This window comes from Desmodus rotundus, chromosome 2 (genome assembly GCF_022682495.2).
Source record: "Desmodus rotundus isolate HL8 chromosome 2, HLdesRot8A.1, whole genome shotgun sequence".
NCBI classification, from domain to species: domain Eukaryota; kingdom Metazoa; phylum Chordata; class Mammalia; order Chiroptera; family Phyllostomidae; genus Desmodus; species Desmodus rotundus.
In genome coordinates, this window is record NC_071388.1 from 29,890,991 (window position 1) to 29,911,859 (window position 20,869).

Here is a 20,869-nt window from a genome sequence, read left to right on the forward strand (position 1 = left end):
ATATGTTAAATAGCTGTGGCCCTGCTTTGAGCCAGGGAGATGGGAGTGGCTTCCACCCAAGATGGGACTGGGAAGCAACTCCCCCTGGTTACAGGGCCTGCGTGAGAGCTTGGAGATGATTGGCTCCAAGCCATGGGGCCACACCTGCCCAGACTTACTATGGCAGCCCAGTAAAGCTGGAAGAATACAGGGATGCTGGCAGGTGTAGCTGACTGTAGGAGGAGTCGGAAATGGGCTGCAAAGGAAGATGGGAACTGGGATTTAAACCTAGGCCCGGCAGCCATAGGTAAGAAGAGAGACCATGTGGCTCTGAAGGGAAGAAGAGACCATGTGGCTCTGAAGGGAAGGAGAGACCATGCAGCTCTGAAGTAAAAGAGAGACCACGCGGCTTCAAAGAGTAGGGAGGACCACAAGGTTATGAAGGGAGAAAGAAGAGACCATGCAGCTCTGAAGGAAGGAGTGAACCACGAGGCTCTGAAGCAAGTAGATAGATAGAGGTCCATGTGGTTCTGAAGTGGGGAAAAGGACCACGCGGTTCTGAAGGAGAGTAAAGAGGACCACGAGGTTTTGGAGTGCTTCTTCTTGCCACGCGGCTTAGGCAGCAGGAGAGACTTTGCAGCCATAGAGAAAGGGGAGAAAGGACTCTTGCTGCTGGGCCATGAGAAGGTGCCACATGGCTTTGGATTAACTGGAGATCGCAGCAGCCACACAGCTGATGGTGCTGGGAGCCTGAATCACGGACTTCTACTTCTTTTCCTGAGACACGGTACCCCGGACTGGGCACAGGGAGAGGGAAGGACTGTGCATCTGTGGGTATTCTAGAGGACTTTAGTATCTTATTGAAGACATTAGGTCATTATTCTAAGTTTGTGTAACTTTTGAATAAACAATTCCTTTCCTTTTCACCAGTCTCTGGCATTGAGAGACGTCTTTCCTCTGGCGGTGGGCATTGCGAACCTAGCAGGTGGGCGTGGGGGGGGAAGGAACCTCCAGAGACAGAAAGGCGGAATCCTTTCTGTAATAATTTATCGTGAACCACCCCCCCTCTCTTGCTCTGTAACAACACCAGCATAAACCGTCTCCCTGTAAATGCACTGTGAGTGCTCCAGCCTCCTGACAGGTGCTCAAGTTGTATTTTCTGTCTGAAACCATTTCCTCCTCCTTTGAAAGATTCTCACTCTAGCTTCCAGGGCTCTGCTGAAATGTCACTCAGCCCAGCCCCAGGCGGAATTGATCGCTCTTCCTGAGCAGCACTTTGCTCTTACCGCTGCCTCATTATACTCAGTCCCACTGTTGCCCTGGTAGTTGGTAATGTTTCTCATCCCACAGTCCCACCCTGAGGACGTACCAAGCAATAAGCACCAGGAAGACACCCTGGGCCTGCCCATAAAGACTGAATCTCCCTCAGCCCTGGTTCCTAGTATTTCTTCAAAGCTATTTTACTTGCTTTGTCTAATTATTCTAAAATAATAAATCTCACTGGTTGATGACACTGTGGGTGATACTATTTTCTTTTACTTTACTACCAATGCATTTTTATACATATAAACATAATGCAATCGTAAAGTGTTTCTTTATAGTTTAGCAGCTAATAGTTAGGAAGCATTTATGTATGTGGTACACAGCTTGATGTATTTTATATACATATTAATGCTTTTAATTATTCATACTATTAAGAGCAAAAATGAAGAGGTGTGACTACTCGACTTCGTTGTACATTGATTCTTCTTACATCACATACCACATGTGCATATTCTATCATTGCCTATGACTTGCATATATTTCTGTTATCTTGGCTTTATCTTCACATCCTAAAGGGAAGAATCCAGATCTTCTTTGTGTCTCATTTTCTGAATTCCTCAGGGAATATTGCTCATCTTCTGGCCAGGCAACAGAGGATCTTAACATCTAAGCACAAACCTAGCTTTTAACTTTGCAGATCTCAATTAACAAAATGTTCTCCTAGAAACAAATGCGGGGCTCAGTGGCCACCCGGGAGTCGTAGGAACTGGTTGCCTTCATAAAGTTCAGTAAAACATTTATGGCGGAACAATTCCCCAGATGGAATTCAAAATGGATTGTTTTGTAAAGGACTTTTATCTCCTAGAATAATCAGAAAACAGAATGCTTGAAATAGTGACATGACACCATACTCATTACTAACAAAGAGCTTTCCGCCCCTTGCACAAAATCCGCACTACTCATGTCTGTGTGACTGCAGACGCTTCTCCGGAAGGGAAGGCAAGAAAGGGTTGGAGTTATTGTTTAATTGGCTGCAAGCTGGATACTGGCAATCTTCTGGACTCCTGCTGTGCTGTCACAATCGTGCCTAAGGCAACCATGGCAGCAGGCGGGTGCCCGCGCCCTCCCTGACACCCCAGACTGGCCCTCCCTGCCCTCCAGGAAGGCCTGTGCTCTGGGCGGCATCTCTGCTCCAGAAGAGCCGGCTTCTTCATTGACATGCAGGTAGTGCTCCCATCAACAAAGGCTGCAGAGCTTCATTAAAGTGGTGGGGAGACAAACAGCACTCATGCTGCATACCAAGTGGCGCCACGTTTAACGGAATCATTTTATTATGAATACATTCCGGCTGCCACTGTGAGCCACTGGTGTGAAATATGCTGGCAAAATGGATCTCTGCTAATTACATTTCATGAATATTTCAGAACTTTCCACAGGGATACAGGAAGATGGTGTTATAAAAGAAAATTTTACAACCAGGTTCACTTGCACTCACCATCAAGATCCAAGCTAGCAGCTAGCAGAGATGAGTTCGATCATGTTACACGTTGTGTTTGTTTCAGCTGGAATATTGTCATTTCTTATAACTCTCTCAATGCTGCGGTGGCCACTGGTTGAAAGGAAATCATCTTCCAATCCACCTGAACACACATTGCTGCAGAAAAGCCCATGCCTATTAACTCATTAATTTCCCACATTTCCTTTTCTATATTTGTCCTCAGTGACTTTAGATGGAGTTAAGGAAACCAGCCTCTGGAGATGGGGACACGTTGGCAGAGTGACAGAAAAGCCTCATTACCTGCTTCAAGACTGAATTGTAAAGGACACAAGTGACTGCGTTCTTATGGCTCTTCACCCTCTTGCTCGCTTCCCGTTCCATTGCCAGCAATGCTAGCTGGTGATTAAAGGAGAGGAAAAGGTGACCATGGGCCTCATCGAAGTGGAAGAGGCATCTGAAGTCCTGACTTCTGGGGAAGGAACACACTATCCTCTGGATGGAGAGCTGGTGCTGAATATCCCAGAGTCTCAAGACCTGGATGGAAAGTGGTAAAAATCATACAAATAAGTCAAGAACAATTCTAATTTGTCAGCCATTTTTTTTCTGCCTCATCCTTGTCCCCAAGCTGACAGCTGTGTCCTCTGTGGTGCTCCAACTGTTGGCACTTCTGTCACAGCGCAGACTGCTTTTCCCCCGTCCCTCTGAACTCCTCATCAATTGTGATCTCCTCAAGGGAAGGGAAGGGATTGTGTTGTGTCTCAGCCTCTGGAGAAGTGCTGGCATGCAGTAGGGGCTGGTGGTAGGCAGACTAATGATCCCCAGAGACACCCATGTCTTATTCCTGGAACGTGTGACTCTGTCATCTCGCAAAGGAAAGGGGATTTCGCAGATGTGATAAATTAACGACCCTGAGATGGAGAGATTACCCTGGATGATTTGGGTGAGTCCAAGGTAATCACAAGGGAGCTGACTTTGAAGTTGGAGGAAGAGGGCCTTGAGCCAAGGAATCTAGAAATAGCAAGGAAACCTTCTCCCCCAGAGACTCCAGAAAAGAGAGCCCTACTAATGCCTTGATATTAACCCAGAACACAAAATATTTTTGTATTATTTCAATCCAAGTCTGTGGTGATTTGTCAAAGTAGCAATAGAAAAATAATACAGTCTCTCTCTCTGTCTCACTCTCTCTATTTCTCATGTATACACACACACATATACATATGTACATATATATAAAAGAAAGGGTATTAAATGATGTCAAGTTCAAATAATCCACAGATATTAAACTTTTACTCAAGCACAATTAAGACACAAAGATAGAACAAGACACAGAAAAAATGTAAAGAGCAGCTTTGCAGGCGCAGGTGTTGCTGCTGTGAGTGATGGTGCAGAATTAACTCAGGTAAGTGAGGGCAACTGAGTCCCAATGAAGACAGTGAAGAGCCCACCCAAAGGGGACTATCGGACAAACTCTAGGGCCACACTTCTTGGGTTCTAATTTTGGCTCTGTACCTCACTGTCACTTTATTCTACGTGGTTACTCATCCAATTGCAGATCTCATGTAATCTATGATGCTACTTATAAGAATTTTTCAAATATCTTGCAGAAACAATTACGTTTCATGTACCTAGGGCAACCCCTCCATCCACTTATAACAAACACGTGTGACAAACTTAAACAGACCTAATCAACCCTTAAACCGCATCACCAGTCCTCCTAATCCTTACCAAGAAAATACAAGGTGGGGCAAAAGTAGATTTACAGATGTTTATACAGAAAATAATACAATAATGAATAAACAATACAAAAATAAACATGTTATGCCACAACTTTTGCCCTATATTGTATATCTATAAAATAGATTGGTTTTCTTGGCAAGAATTTTTTTATTAAAGAACTTATTCTGTTCTTAATCATTATTAAATTATTTTTATTTAAAATATTCTGGAAGTTTTTCAGAAAATGTTTATACTCAGAAATACACATTCTATAAGAACTAAGACTCGCCTGTGGATTTCAATGTGTTCTAAATATAAATAGAATTAATAAACTATCTTTTGAATGTTAGGGCCATGAGATTAGACACAGCTAGATAATTCTCAGACACTCTTATTACTTAGGATAATCTTGCTCTCATTGTCCAAAATCCTGTCTTACTTAGTATGAACTCTGTTCTAAAATATAAAAATTAATTTCATGTCAGAATAATAATCAGGGGCATAGTTGAGTATAGATTAACAATAACTCAACAGTATTAATAGACTATAATTCTCTCAGAATCACTTTCCACTGTGCTGTTCAAATAATTTATATTGGCTTTAATATTTCATTGACATTTAGTCATATAAATTAAATAAAAATATAAAATAGATGAGCAATAACCTCCCTAGTCTATGACAGGTTACTTCTTGCTATTAGCAATTAAAATTAGAAACTTTTTAATCAGAATATGTATATTTGCTTGCTTTTCTTAAAATAGATTGTATTGTCTTGCTTTCCTTTATCTGGAGAACTCTTCTCAATTCATGATCCCACTGAGCCCACTTCCTATCGTTAGTTCTTAAATGTTTCTCCTTGCTGAGAAGCAAAGCAACAGCACTGAAACTCTGCCATCAGTGCATGCAACAGTGTTCCAGCGTTCTCCAGACACCATGTCATGGCATTGGCCCCACCATTAGCTCTTCAACTTTCCCTGCCCACCACCTTCTATACCAGTGGTTTTAACCTTGACCTTAAAACCACCTATGGTGCTTTAGAAATTGCCTATGCTTGGGTCCTTTCCCCAGGCCAATTAAATTAGAATCTTTTTAATTTCCCATGTATTTCCTTTGTGTTATACCTTAACTGCTCTACTTGGTTCTAAGGTCAATGCTAATCTCCTTAAATGAGAAACCTTAAATCTCAGCTTAATCAGTAATATTATGTGGTTTGGCTTTAAACCAAATAGCTTTACTTCTCTTCTTTCTTAATTAGTCTATATCCTTTTAATCATGAAAAATATCTCACATTAATTAAGTTTTATTAATCCAGTCCTTTGACAAATGTCACTTAAATATCTACTTACTATTTGTGAATCCTGGGTTTTCTTCTTTTATAGTCAAGTTGACTTTTGGAAAAGAATTAGGCCACAGTTCAGAAAGGACTATAGTTAATATCAATTTTTATTCTGTATATCCTAGAGATGTTTTCTTTATTCTTAGGAGGAAAAATACAAACACCTAAGCTTAAAAATAACAAGTAATTGTTGTTTTTAAGATATTTCCCACAAATTTTCGTCTCAACTGTACTATTTCTATTTGCATCACAATAACTACTAAGAACCCGGGACATTTGCCCACACACAGATTTACTAAGTGAAGTCCTTAAAATGCTGTGATTTAGGGCACTCTACTTTATCTTCATTTTATATTAGGAGGAATAAGTATCTGAGCTTATGATTTTATTATACCAAGGTAAAATTTAGCTATTCACATAAAGATGATGGCATTTTTTCTGCTTAGTCTTTATCTTTTTTCAACTATTAACTGTTGGAAAAGTTTAATAATGCAAATACTGTAATGCTTACATACACTAGAACTGGAAACCAGTTTATTGAGACTCCAGACATCAAGATCCTAGTTTTACACTATTCTGGTTTATCAGCTTAGATATGGGATGTCACCTCTCTATTTCCTCACCTTTCTGCCCAAGGGGCCCCTGCCTGCTCTGAAGTTCTGTCGATTTAGTCTGGAATATACTGAAGTACCCAGCCCACTATCTACAGATTCCAAAGCAACAACACTTCAAACAAACTGAAGAAATGGACATCACCACGTTTTCAGTATAGTTCTGAAGAATCTCTCCTTCCTTGCTGCCAGAGATGGACAGAATCATTTCACACAGGCATAATAAAACTACCACAAACAGCCCTGACCATGTAGGGCTCAGTTGGTTGGATGTCATCCTGAAAAATGAAGGGTCGCTGATTTGATTCCTGGTCGGAGCACGTGCCTGGGTTGCCGGTTTGAACCTGAACAGGGCACACAGGGGAGGCAATCAATCGATATTTCTCTCTCACATTGATGTGTGTCTCCTTTTTTTCCTTCCTCCCTTCTGCTCTCTCTAAAAATAAATACAATCTTTAAAAAACTATAACAAATAAATAATTAGTAAATAAAGAAGTACATAAATAAAATTGTCTATTATTTCCTTCAAAGCTACTGTTAGTATAATACTAAGTTAGTAAAATGAAAAAAGAAAGGAAGAAATTTAAAGTGTTTAGGTTTGGCTGAAAAGGAAATTTAAAGTTTAAATTTAGTTCTATAAGTATCACATTTATAAATGGATAACTTCATAGATAAGATAGGTTATGAATAGATATATGGATAAAGAATCTATTTTTAGTGCAGTTTTTGAAGCCAAATCAAGATTATTTACATATTGGCAACCTAGTTAGGGAAAAGAAATCCTACTTTCCTAATACTAATATAGGACTGAGGGAAAAATAGAAGACAGACTCAGTTGACTATGGAAATGAGACCTGTTTGGTTTCATCAAATATTTATTACTAATTCCTGCCATCCTGTAGGGGATGGATATGAAATGAGAATAGAGAGAGAGAGAATATATATCACTAGGGGGATTTGAGAACAACAGCTCAGCAGCTCAGATCTCCAGGGGTAATCCCCGAAAATAGATAGCCTACTTGCAGATATTAAGATAACAGGAACTGGAGCACTGGCTCTCCTGAATACACTTTTGTGTGTTAACAAATCTATTTATTTAGAATTAAGCCTTTGGATAATCCACAAAAGCATAACCAGTGAGTACTTAAAGATAATTTTGTTTAACATGATATGTGCTGGCAAAATGCCTCAGCTAACATTTTTATCTGAAAGTCATATAACAAATCTTCCTTTAAAAGTATTGTCACCATTTTCCCAATACTTAAGTCAAACAAGGTATTAGTCGCAAATTAAAATCTTCTCTTGTGCTATCCATGTTTAAATTGTTGTCATATCCATTATTCTTCTGTTTGTTCATTCTTTTCAACAAAAATAAAAGAAAACATACAACTCTAAGACTCAGATTTTTGTGATGTGTCTGTTTGTGTATTCTGTCACTGACATTGAAAAACTCAAAATGTTTTCTAACACTACGGATTGTTCTGCAGAAGTCTCACGTACTTCCCAGTTCAACTTTGGCTATAAATCTAACTAATTCCAACATTTTATTTCAGGGACTTTCTTTTTTAGAACAAATTTCAGTTCAGTAAGGGAATTTTAAATTTTTGATTAAATTGTTGTTGGGTTTTTTTTTCGCCATTGTCATTACTTACACAACACTGAAAAAAGTAACAGAATTTTTGCTTGTCTCTAAAAAAAATTCTCACTTTGCTTTTCAAAGATCACAGTTCCTCTTTTATTTTACAAAGTAAATTTTAACATTTTAAGTTTCTTTCTTCTTTAAGCTACTTAATATTTATACTAACAACAGTTTGGAAGAACAAAGGAACTCTGGTTCAAGTACCACTGCTGCATAGGGTTGTGTAGGGGGCCTTCCTGCTTCAAAGAAACACACCTCTGAATAAAACATGACGACTGCCTTGCTGGGCCTTCAGGGAGTGGGGACTAGCTTCACTGTTCTAAAAGAAGAAAGGGACAAAAAAATAAAAAATTTAAGATGAATACACTGAACAGTAGGCATAAAAGCAGAGACCACAAGCGGGAGCCTAAGCCCTGGACCGGCAGCAAGGTGGAGGCAATGAGGCGAGGCTTTTCAATTAAACTGGACAACGGAGAGGGGACTGCAGCAGCCTCGGGATAGAGTTTTCCTCTTTCCCACAATGCAAACACACACACAAATCTCCTTTGGAGGGAAGCATCTTCAGCTTAGCTCCTAGGAATGCCCACAATTTAACAACCGCAAATAAACCAAGGAAACAAAGATAACCAAGCATAAGAGGGAACAAGTCACCCGGAGGGAGAATCACCAAAACAGCAAAGATCAGGTGTGAATCACCAAGGACTCCAGATATTGGAATTATTAGATAAGAATGTAAAATAATACAATATTAAACAGCTGAAAGTCAAAATCTCCAAAATGAACAAACAATGAAAGACTATTCAAAATTGCCAAACAGTTTTAAAATGTTTTAGGAAAATAAAACTGTGTTAAAATTAAAAACTTAATGTATGGCTTATATAGAAAGTAGTCATATCCCCCATTAAAAATACCCCTTTTAAAGTTAAGAATATATATGATAAGTGTGTCTCCTAAAATATGAAGGAAAACCTGAACAAGGAGAAACAAATGTGTGCATAATTTTTTCTGAGCAACAGCTAAAAGTATGAATAAATGGGTAAGTACAGGATATGCTTTCTCAATGTGTTAAAGATGTTGAATATCAACTTCAATGAAATTCCAATTATATACTAATCTGGCTATTGATCCTAAAATTTACTTGGGAGGATAAAATGGCAAACAATATTAAACCTGAAAAAGAGAGGCGTTGCCCTGCCAGATGCTAAAACATACAGTAAAGCTATGCTGGTTCAAAGGCAGTAAATTAGTGTCAAAAAAACACAAGTAGACTAATGGAATAAATAAGCATCTAGAAATAAATTTGTGTATAGAGAGTAATTCAAATGATGAAAACAATAACATTTCAAACCAGTGAGAAAAACAAACTATTCCAAAAATAATCTTGGATATCTATTTGTAGAAAATAAAAACTGTACACAAATAAATGACAAAGTTAACTGCAAAAAAAATACCCTAAAATATGAAAAGTATCAGCAGAAAATAAAACAGAGTATTTTTATAAGAGGTGTGGATGACATTCCTAAGCTAGATGCACAATGCAGAACCATAAAGAAAATCATTTCTTAGACTCAACTTTATAAAAAATTAAAGATATTTTAATGACAAAGATGACATGAACAAAGATATGTACGCTTGAGAGACATATGTGCATCCTATATAATAAACAGTAACCAAAATATTTTCTAAAAATAAATCGGTAAGAAAAAGACAAAGTCTAGTTAATAAGATAAAGAGCATGATCAGATAATGCACCAAAAGCCAAAAATATAAATGGCCAATAAACATTTGAAAAAAATGTACCCTAATGTTTTGTCATCAGATTCACAAAATGGTGCACAAAATATTGGTATCTTCTATTGATAAGAGCTTGGGGAAATGAGGTCCTTTATACACATCTGAAGAGCATTGCAATTAGTGCAACATTTCTGAGGTGAAATCACCAATATTTATGAAAATTCTTTAAGAAGTGCATCCCCGTTGACCCTATACATAGCATAACTTCTAGAAACATACCACAAAAAAATTTACTTATAAAATGTTAATGGTGTGTGTGTGAACATAGGTAATAGTTAGTTTAATAAGGTAAAAAAATAGAAACAATATCTTTTTTATATAAAGGTGATTAAATAACTAAGTTATGGCCATCCATACTATAAATTACTATGTCAGAAAATCTCTAAGAGACATTATGAGGGAAAAGCAAGTTGCAGGAAAATATGACTCATGTTATACTATTTACCAGAAAAATAATAATAAATATTTTGCTGTATTTGTATACACACATAGAATGGGATATATGTTAATATATTATAAAATATCATAACATAATATAACAATATATTAAGTAGTAATAAAATAATATAAGAAGATAAACCTTCAACTGTTAGTAATAGCTATTTGGGAGGAGAGGAATTGACTTGAAGGGCAAATTAGCAAGAAGAATATTCCCTTTTTTACTACATGGCTCTTAACTTTAATTTTTATGGGAGGGCACTAATGCTTGCACTTAGGTAATTAAAATACAGTGGAAATGCCTGTTTCTGGGTGAATAGAGGAAGTTGAGAAGGAGGGGAACACAGAGGGGAAAGGACAACAAACAGGTGAGATGGAGGCACCAACACAATAGTCTAACGTATTTTCCTTACCAACCTTGGGTCTCCAATACAGAAACCTGGCTCTGGGCGAAACCGGGACCTCAAACAAAGGATTAAGTCACAAACTGATCTGTTTCTAGTGGGCAGGTCAGGATTAGTAGCCCAGGAGAGAAGGGTTAAGAGTAATAGAAAAGCCTAATCAGGTTCGCTCCATGGAACATCAGAGCCCTGCAGAGAAAGTCCCCCCGGGCTTTGAAAATCCTCTTACTCCCCAGGGTGACTCTTCCTTCAAAGGACCAAGTTGCTGGCTCCCAGCAGGGCCTGGCCAGTGGTGACTGCCATCTTATGAAACAGTTTAGGCATCCAAAACAAAACGCAACTGGACAACTATTTAGTATGCTCCCAAATTCTACAGGGATAAATTTATTGTTTATTCATCACTGGAAAGTGGCCATAGGGCAGTCTCCCAAAGGAGAACTGGTCTCAGGTCAGTTCGGGAGGAAACTAGATACGAGAGTAAGCTGCTGTGCTCTAAAAATCCTCTAATTTAGCAACTCATTGCCCAAAACATGGTCGGTTCGCTCAAAGGCTCTTTTGGAAAAACGATGCTTTCTTTCATTTTCTCTGTTCTCTAATTTATCCCCAGTCCTATAAAATATCCAAAATAATTGTATGACAATAAAGCAGAGGCTTAACCTGGTAGGAGAAAACCCTGTTGTTTGTTGTGAAGACATAAAGACTGAGATTACTGTGCATTTGTCAAAGGGAAGTGGAGTTAGACTAATGTGAAAGCAAGCATGACAAGCTTTATTATAATGTAATGGTTTAGAAGTCAAAGCAAAAATAAAATGATAAAAGTGCCTTGGAGGAGGCCAGGTAGTCTTCACATTGATAATAACTGCACACAATCAGTTCTGACTCTGAAAACATTTTTGCACTTGCTTTTAAAGTTATAAAACTTTTCAGAGAACTGTGCAATGATAAAATACCTTTTGTCATTGGTATTTATTGTATGTTTATATTTAACAGAGATTTGCTAATATAACTACTAAACAAATTTATTAGTTCCTCAAGAATTATTGAGGACCTACTATACGCATGCACAATCAAAAAAAGACACAGTCCCTAACTTCACAAATTCTATCAGTTAGTTGACAACTACACTATTTCATATATTATATATTTAACATGTGTTTAATGTGCACTAATTTTTGCAAGGTCCTGGGAAACACAAAAATGAATCCAACAAAAAAAATCTTTGCGGTCAATCTTTCAATCTAGTGAAAGATACAATGTACATACAAAACCTCTAGTATACAAGTTAGATTGTCTTAAATTCAGTAATGGAAGTTAAAACAAAGTGCTAAAAGGCTTCAAAAAATAAGACTAAATCTGAGTAGGGCATCCAAAAAACGTTCACCCTGAGTCTCTTGGGTGTTTGAGATTCACAGGGATGCGTCTCCACATCAAGCTGTCAGTAAATGATCACTGAGCAAACACTGTCAGGCACCAAGCCCTGAGATGCTATACCAGGTAAAAAGATCCTGACCCTGCCTAAGGAAGCTAATCACAGTTTAGTACAACATGACACAAACTCTAGTAAGGGACTCACAGGTAAAGTGGGAACGCAGAGAAACACTTAGGTGCACACAAAGGACTCCAAAAGGTCTGAAACCTCCAGGATAAATGGGACGTTGCCCGTTGATCGTGGAGGAGAGGAGATTGAGGGCAGAAGGAAGAGCAGGCTGTGAAGCCTTGAGACAGCACAGTGAAAGCAGCCAGGGGTTTGCTAAGACTGGAGCATTAAATGGATGGAAGAGGAAAGCAGGAAAAAAGCTTTGTATAAGAGTTCAAGCATCTTAGAATTGATATTTAGACCAAGGGCAAAGATGAGAAGTTGAAGAATTTTTCTTAATGGAGGACAGATTGAAGTCAGAGCAGTCTTAAAGTGGGGAGATGTGTTAGGAAAACTTTGCAGCACTTCGGGCAAAAGAACATGAGATTTGGAATTCAAGCAGTGGCAGCTGAGAGGGAGAAGTGAGGCTGTTATGAAACGTATTTTGATGGTATGACCAACAGGACTTGGCAGTTGATTGGTGAAGTTTAAAGGAAAGGGAAAGGATTTATGTGACAGGTACACAGTAAAATATGCTCATTCGACAGGACTTATGCATGGGGTGAGATTAGGAGCTGAAGACAAATTTCTGGTTTTTACATATCACTTTAGAATAAAACAAAATGTCAGATTCACAGTCTCAGAAGCTGTGCCCAATAAGCTTATTGTCCACCCTTCTCTTCACAACCAGGTGTCTTGAAATCTGTCACATGTTAACTGGATCTAGACATCAGGCATCATGTAAAATAGAAAGTTTACAGAGGGACCAATGACAAGAGTCTTAGAGATGAAGAAGTTTTCCTGAGGGGAGGTGAGTGGTAAGCCACGTGGTCAGGACTCAACAGGGACTACCTGGTTCAAAGTGCCATGTTTTTACTTCGTATTTAAAACATCCCATCTATAGCAAAGAGAAATGACTGGATATACTTAATTGAAATGTTCTTAATGTACTCAATATTCTTCAGATTAACTTTAATTTCTTACTTACCGAGTCTCTTCAATATCAGAGCAACAATAGCTAACTGGTTGTGTCTTACCAAAGTGACATTTCTTCACGCCATTTCTGGGTTTTTTTCTACTGAATTACTAGCACTTTTAAAACTCTTAGGATATGACCTATTAGGAGCTCAATAATAAGAATTAAATTTATAAGTACATAGTTTGAAAACAATTTTTAATGAAATATTTTCCCCTGCTACCCAGGACAATTGTTAAGTGACCACAGACCTCATTTCCAAATACAGAAGATTTCCAAAGACATAGTAGTTAGATGGTATATCTTAAAATCTAGACCAGCTCTCAGAGTAATCCGGGATCAAAGGTAGATTTGGATAGAACTGGGGAGGCAGAACTAAATAAATGCACAATGCTACTTACTTTATCTTGGGAGAAGCTGAAAAGTTGTTTTCTAGAAGCAAAAAACTGGACTGCTATAACACTGGCTGAGTGACCCCAAAGGACGCCAAACGGCTTAGAGACAACGTAGGGGTTCCAAAGACAAACTTTGTTGTTAATGCCAGCAGTTGCTAATCAGAATCAGAAAAAAAAGTTTTTTTAATAACATGAATAACCCACATTTTCTTTTTGAAATGAATTGATCATATAGCTGTAGATAAATGCTTTCTGAGCTCTAATTTACGCTGGCTTAAAGGATGGAAAATCTTGTCTTTGCCTAACAGCTCAGAGTAACAGGGCATGAGCTCTATCATATGAAAGAGCTGAGACCGAGGGAGCAGGGAAGAAGGGGTTACATGATGTGAAAGGACAACACAGGCCCATTTAGGAAGCAATCAGCTGCCCATCCAGGAGGGGACAAAATCCTGCTTTCTAGTCCTTGTATTGCTGCTCTCCAGCCAGCACACCCTAGGAGTGTATTTAATAGACATTTTCAAGTTATCCCAGGAGTAAGAAAGAACTAAAACAATATTTAAAGTTTCCAAACTAATTAAAAAGTATAAGCAAACAAGTTTTCACTGTCATGTAAATAATTATTTACAAGCAAACAGGAAGCACAAATATATTTCTGATGTGCTCTATTAAGAGAATAAGGTATTTTTGACCATAAATTGGCTGTACTAGGTGAGCAGGTCAGGAGCAGGGAGTACCGTGCTTCCTCAGGTCTGCAGAGAAACGAGAGGAGCATTCTTTGTGGTGCCCTCGTTTAGGGCTGCCCGGAGCTGAGCTTATTCACCCTCATTTTTCAGCACTGTGCCAGATGCAAAGTAGTGATAGTGGAAAGGGGTTGAAATAGTCAATCAATCAATAAACAAAGTGGTTGATATTTGAGTCCTTCCAAAGTCAATTCACCAAACTCTCCAGCATTCTCTAATAAATCTACAACACTCCTTGAAAGGTTAACATTGGCATATTCCTGAGTTCACATTCAAGGTCTCTTTTACCAGAGTTGTCAGCTCTTATGGTTGGGAAATTTAGAGAATCAGCTCTCTAGTGAAGAGTCTATCAATACTCTTTATATGAATGATAATTATTGAATGAGGGGTAATAAGACCCATTCTATAGATCATATGCATTAATTCCCTTTAACTACCCTTATCAAGTTTTCAATAGTACCTCACATTTGCTACAATGCTTGAACTAATATTATACATATCACATTATTCAGCTTCCAAAACATCTGTATATTACATAGTTAATGCCTGAAAACCTTTATGGCTTATTCCCTCAGCTAAAATATACTCTTTGACATCAAAAGAAACACTCTCCTTTAATAAACTAAAGCTAGGATAATCTGAAATTTCTCAAAAACAATTAGTGGTTGTATTGTGAAAGGTGAAAACATTCTACATTTTGCAGTTCACCTGTGTGTATGTGTGTGAGAAATGAGGAGCAAGGAAACGATGTATTTGGGGGTCAAGCTTTTGGTGGTGTTAGGACGATGGTAGAACGGCAGACACAGCACATGCTGTCTCATTTCTACATATCATTTTATCACCTTTCAATGCAAATAAAAACACTAATTAAAGCATTGGCTCACTTTCCCATACTTTCACCCCAGTGTGGCTCATGTATACTGCACATCATAATACATCATTATCAGACATTCTCAGGAAATAAAACGTAAGCTTCTCAAGTTGGTCTCTCTGGCAATAAAGCAACAAGGTGGAGCGTCTTCATGCATACAAATAGGCGTCCGGACTCTTTATGAGGCCCTCATAGTTATCATGATTTATTTTTACATACCAATTAAATTGAGCCGAGAGTGATAATCAAAAGCATGAATGCCCTGGGCAATGTTGAAGGATGTCATTTGAAGATGCTTTTTTGATTTCTCTCTCCAGGCCAGCACCACAGTATTTGTATTGTGGGTTGTGCTGGAAATGATAGCATCTAAAGACGCACTGTAGGTAACTGATTCAAAAAAAAGGAAAGGAAAATAAGCTTTAACTGATTTCTCATCAGACATGAGCAAAATAGAACCATTTTAATACGTAAAAATAAAAATTAAACTCAGATTATGATAACACAAGCCACCACTTAAAAAAACATCTTGCTCACCCCTCCCCCAACCTGCCATTAAGGAACTTACCTTGAAAAGTTATAACAAAGTCCACATTTGAACTCTCATCAAACATAAGGCTACCTTGAATTTATTTTTTAATTGGAACACATGGCAGGAAAAGTATTAATCACTATAACTGTATGTGATTCTGGAGATCTAAGTGAGCAATTGGCCAAATTCCTGGGTTCTTCCTCCTGGGTCTGAAGCAGGCACAGAGGAGCTTAGCAGCCATCTGCTGCTCTCGGAGATTTAGCTCCTTTCCAAACCTGGGTGTATGTAAGTCGTGCTTGGTCTAGAATGTTTGAGAGTGAAATGTCCAGGACTCGATGCCCTGCCAAGACTCGCAGTCACAGTCAGAGACTCGGGTAAAATGGCTGTTCCTACATTCTTGATGACCCAGAACCAGATGATGAGGAGCAAAATCCTGTTTCCCAAGTAAGGAAAGTGAGGACTCTTTTGTTGGGAGAAGCTTTCCCTCCTTTCAGATGAGGCTCCAAAGGCAAAGGTCCATAGCTGATCTTTCCCTAACTCCCAACCACTGCTGCCTTCCATGGTTAGGTGGAAGTTCTCCAGTACATTTTGCTCAATAATTTGTGTCCAGAGGTGAAGGATTTCTCATTTGGCCTCAAAATCAAATGCCTGGCTCACTCAAAGAAGGAAGCTGTAAATTTGCATAGCTTAAAGAGAGCTGCATTAATAGAATGGCCCTTAAAAATAGTTAAGATCTGAATATCCATAGAATCGAGAGTGACACTGTTAGGCAAGAACTCTCAATAGAGCACTAGAGTTCTCACACTCCTTTTGAAACTAACCACTCACTCCCTCTGTTCTAGACTATCTTTTCAAGGATTTGGCATAGGAAGTAACCTTGGGATGTAGAGAAGGTCTCTCACTTTGCAGCAAAATGTAGACAAACTTACTACCCAGAATAAGAAAAACAATGTCTTCCCCCAAACTAAAAGGCAAACACCCATTGGTCCAGTTTAAAGATTCAGATTCTCTAAGTTTGGGGTTTCTTTTCTGTCACACAAGTCACAGCACATGCAAGCATTCACCTGGGACCCTCACGTTGCCCCTGTGGGACTTACAGGCCGGGTGACTGATGTGAATGGGCTCACGCTCGTGCTGCTGCTGTGCTGTGAGCAATGAAGTCCTTTCTTTAATACAGGAGTCTTAGGTCCTCCGCATTGTAGGATTTTTGTCTCCAAAGTTCTCTCTTCTTATAAGGACAATAGTCGTATTGAATTAGGAGTCCGCATTACTCTGGCATGACCACATCTTATCTAATTTCACCTACAAGGAGACTGTTTCTAAATAAGGTCATGTATAAGGTCGCAGGGGTCAGGACTTCAACATATCTTTTGGGGGTCACTATACAACCCATAAGCCTACCTTTTATGTAAAAAATGAAGGGACTTTTAAAAATATGCATGTGTCTGCTTATTTGTGCAAAACAAAAGGGTGACAAAAGAACCAAGAAGCCAAACAAATGACAGGAAGTTGAGGACAGAAAGACACTACCGCCCTGGGCTGACGGCAGGCTCACCCCTAACAAAGAGCCCAGGGTAAGCACACAGAGGGAGGCCCGCATACCGTGTATCTAAATGTTTAAAAGGTAAAAGTCAAGTGACAAATTGTAATACCAAAACATTTTATCCTTTTACCTTACAAATACTTTCATAATGACAAAATTTTCAGATCTATGTAAAGTTATTTTTTGTACCAATAAAAGTTGTCAAAATAAGAAAAAAATGTCTCCAAGTAAGCACCACAGTGTTGGCTTTCTATTGTTGGCTGTATTGGACATAGCAACCTAATGTGTGTGTGTGAGACACACAAACACACAGACACATGCATATACATATGTGTACATATATGCATATATATATGCATATATACATTTCCAAATAATTATTAAAGGCCAGGAAATTTTGAGAGGCAGGATAGCTTGATACATTTCTTTTCCCCTAGCCTATTCGATAGGGTTAGTAACAGCTAGAATTTATTGATTTAAGAGCCTATATTGACATTTGTGAATAGCTTAATTTAACATAATTCTTATTTATCTCACTATGAAATATATGGCTTAACATGACCAAGTTAAGACTAAATTAATGAGATTGAGAATATCCAGTGTGTCATCTGTAGATATTCTGTCTCAAAATGTGGTACCCATCTTCAAAGATGTATTGGTATCTACTATGTGCCCTGTGCTATGGTGAGATTAATAAGAGGAGAAATAGACACAGCCTGGATGCCCCCCAACTTGGAATGAAAAATGTATATCGAACAACTAGATGAAACCTTAGCACATAATAAAGCGGTGGATTGAGTGGTACAGAAAGTCTAATAGATATTCAAAGAAGAACAAAACAGTGTGGGCTTCAGGGTTTAGAAGATATTTGGTGAGTACTGACAAATAGATATGATTTCAATAGATGAGAAGGGATGATAAAACATGTGTGTGAGAAACAAAGTAAACTCCAGAACTTAGAGCTGAAAGAGGACTAATCTACTTTACAGATGAAGCAGAGCCCCATGTGAGTTCAGTGACTTGGCCAGTTAGCAACTGCTTGTTGTCACAGTGTGGAATTCCGACTCTGATCTGGTACAATTTAATGTTACATGCATTTGGCAGAGCTACAGCACAAATTCAGAACACAGGGCAAGGCCTCTTGACCACTGGAACGGGGCTTCTCAAATTTCAATATGCATGGGAGTCACCTGAGATCAGGTTGCTGTAAAAATCATTTCAATGAAGTAGGGTTCTTCTTTTCTACCAAACCCCCAGTTGTTGCTGCTGAGGTTTACCAAACACCACGCATTAGGCAGCAAGCACTAGAATACTTGCTACAGAGTATCACCATTATTTTATACTCCAGGGCATTGTTCCAGAGGTCTTAAAATTGAGGAGGTCAAATATCCCTTTGGAAATCTAATAAAAGCTCTATACCCTCTCCACCAGAAAGATGTATATGCGCACAAAATTGTGTATAAAACACCAGGATTTTAAGAACCTCTCTACCTTCGCTCACAAAGCCCACCATGACAGCTCTGAAGAACTCAGGTGATGAACCTCCAGCTACAAGGTAATTTTGGATTTTTAAAACACTTCACTGGCTTTCTCAAGTGATTCTTAAAATTTTTCACCCTTTGTGCTCATCAATGCTTATTTTGGGCTCCATATTTTTTAGCTTCTATTCCTTTGAAGTATATGAGTTGAACTGATCTTTGATGTTGGGTTTCTCCTAAGCAATGACAGAGCACACTTTCTAAGAGAGAGAGGAGAGATGGGACGATGCGAAGAAGACTCCGAGCAAGGGGACTAGGAATTCTCCGTGAAGCGTGCCATGAAACACGGAGCACCGCCAACGGCCAAAATGGTCTATTTCTCTGCTCTGCCTGGAATTTGCCTGGATGGTGTGATTTTTGCTCATCTCCCATTGCAATCTCCCTCAACCGATGAATTACTTGCAGTAATTATTAGGATAGTTTATTGTATCTCCCATGTGTTAGGCATCATGCCAGGGGCTTCACTGCAATCGTCTTCAGCAGGTAGACTACTGATGAGGTAGCAGATGGTCCCAAGCCAATTCACCCAAGGGCAGGCAGCCAATGGGAGGTGGAAATGAGACTGAACCCACCTCTGTTTGGTTGTGAGCTGTTTTGCATTACCATATCATTCTTTTCCACTAAGCCACACTGCTGCATGTGTGCAGATCTGAGGTTCTTTCTATTTCCGACTACATGTATGTCCTCCACGCTCTCAACCCCAGACCAAGCCCCTACTTTACCTTAAGCCTTCCCTTTCCTGATCTCCTGATCTCTTCAATTTTCTATTGCCACTTACCATCTGGGAACAGTATTTTATGTCTTCCTTGTTCTCTCTCCATCCTTTTGTCTGATCTACTGTGTTTCCTTCTAACAAAGAAAAAGAAAAAGAATAGGGGAAGAGAGAAAGAAAAAAAAGGACAGAAGGCAGGAAGGAAGGAAGGAAGGAAGAAGGAAGGGCAGGACCCAAGAAGTGACCAGTTCCTATAAAGGTGAGTCCTATGAACCTCACTGGGGAGCATCAATTTTAGGGTCATAAAGGTCGCCGACCACCTGCTGCACCACTATTGCTACTTTGCCAGAAATATCGACAGTGTAAAATCTAATGACAATTGTTCTCATTAGAAAACAACCACATTGAAAATATTCCCTTTGTTTACAGAAAATACTAAGGGTTATTATAACCTGGCTCAGTGCAGCAGTACTATAAGATCTAAAACATATAACACGGACTATAATTATATCTTCAAAGTGATAAAACTTCCATAATATTGTAGCATAATCAAAGTATTTTCTACCCGGAAAACTACTCTGTCACATGTTCCCACATTATCTCCAAGTATCATCTTCAGTTTTGAGGCTATAAAGAAAGATGCATTAAAAAGTACATTCTGCTCTGGTATTCACAGCGTAGCTTTAAGATTTGAATCTGCAGGTTACCCAGTGACATTTAGGAACCTGTATGTACTGTTACATATTGAAGGCTCAACAGTTCACACTTTATTTCTAACAAGATAGAACTTGTTTCTGATTAAAATGCCAGAACTCCTGAGAATGCCTGAGTAAAAGGTGAGAGTAAAGCTATTTCCTTAATATCAAATTATCTGACAGATAAAAGTTTTTCTTACTTCTTAAAGATAGTAAAGGAAATGATAGGTTATGACATTTTTAAATATCAAGCTAGAGAATGGGATGAGCTGATAAAATAAATGATTTGTTTTTAGTATTCTTGGTGCATTTGAGAATTGGTAGAGGAAAAAAGCTTTTAAATCTCTGTTAAAAAGAAAAACAGAAACATACTCCTAGACATAGAGAATGAACGTTTGGATGGTTGCCAGATGGGAAGGGAGTTGGGAGGATGGTGAAAAAGGTGAAGGGATTTCAGCACAGATTGGTTGTTCCTGAACAGTCATGGGGATGTAAAGTATAACATAGGAAATGTGGTCACTGATATTCTAATAACTATGTACGGTGTCAGGTGGATATGAGATTTACTGGGGTGATTACTTAGTTATATAGTGTCTAATCACTGGGGTGTACACCTAAA

General features: G+C 38.7%; 1 protein-coding gene across 7 annotated transcripts in view; it reads right to left on the reverse strand.

The window, feature by feature from the left end:
• Nucleotides 1-20,869, reverse strand: part of WDR49 (WD repeat domain 49) — a 124,113-nt gene that overhangs the window by 64,856 nt on the left and 38,388 nt on the right. For all 7 annotated transcript variants that reach the window (XM_045197678.2, XM_045197651.3, XM_045197661.3 and 4 more), the window contains 3 exons: nt 15,453-15,620; nt 13,629-13,777; nt 3,041-3,274 (listed from right to left, as the gene is read on the reverse strand). In XM_045197678.2, the coding sequence (XP_045053613.2) occupies nt 3,041-3,274; nt 13,629-13,777; nt 15,453-15,620 (551 nt within the window). The remainder of the gene's footprint in view (nt 1-3,040; nt 3,275-13,628; nt 13,778-15,452; nt 15,621-20,869) is intronic.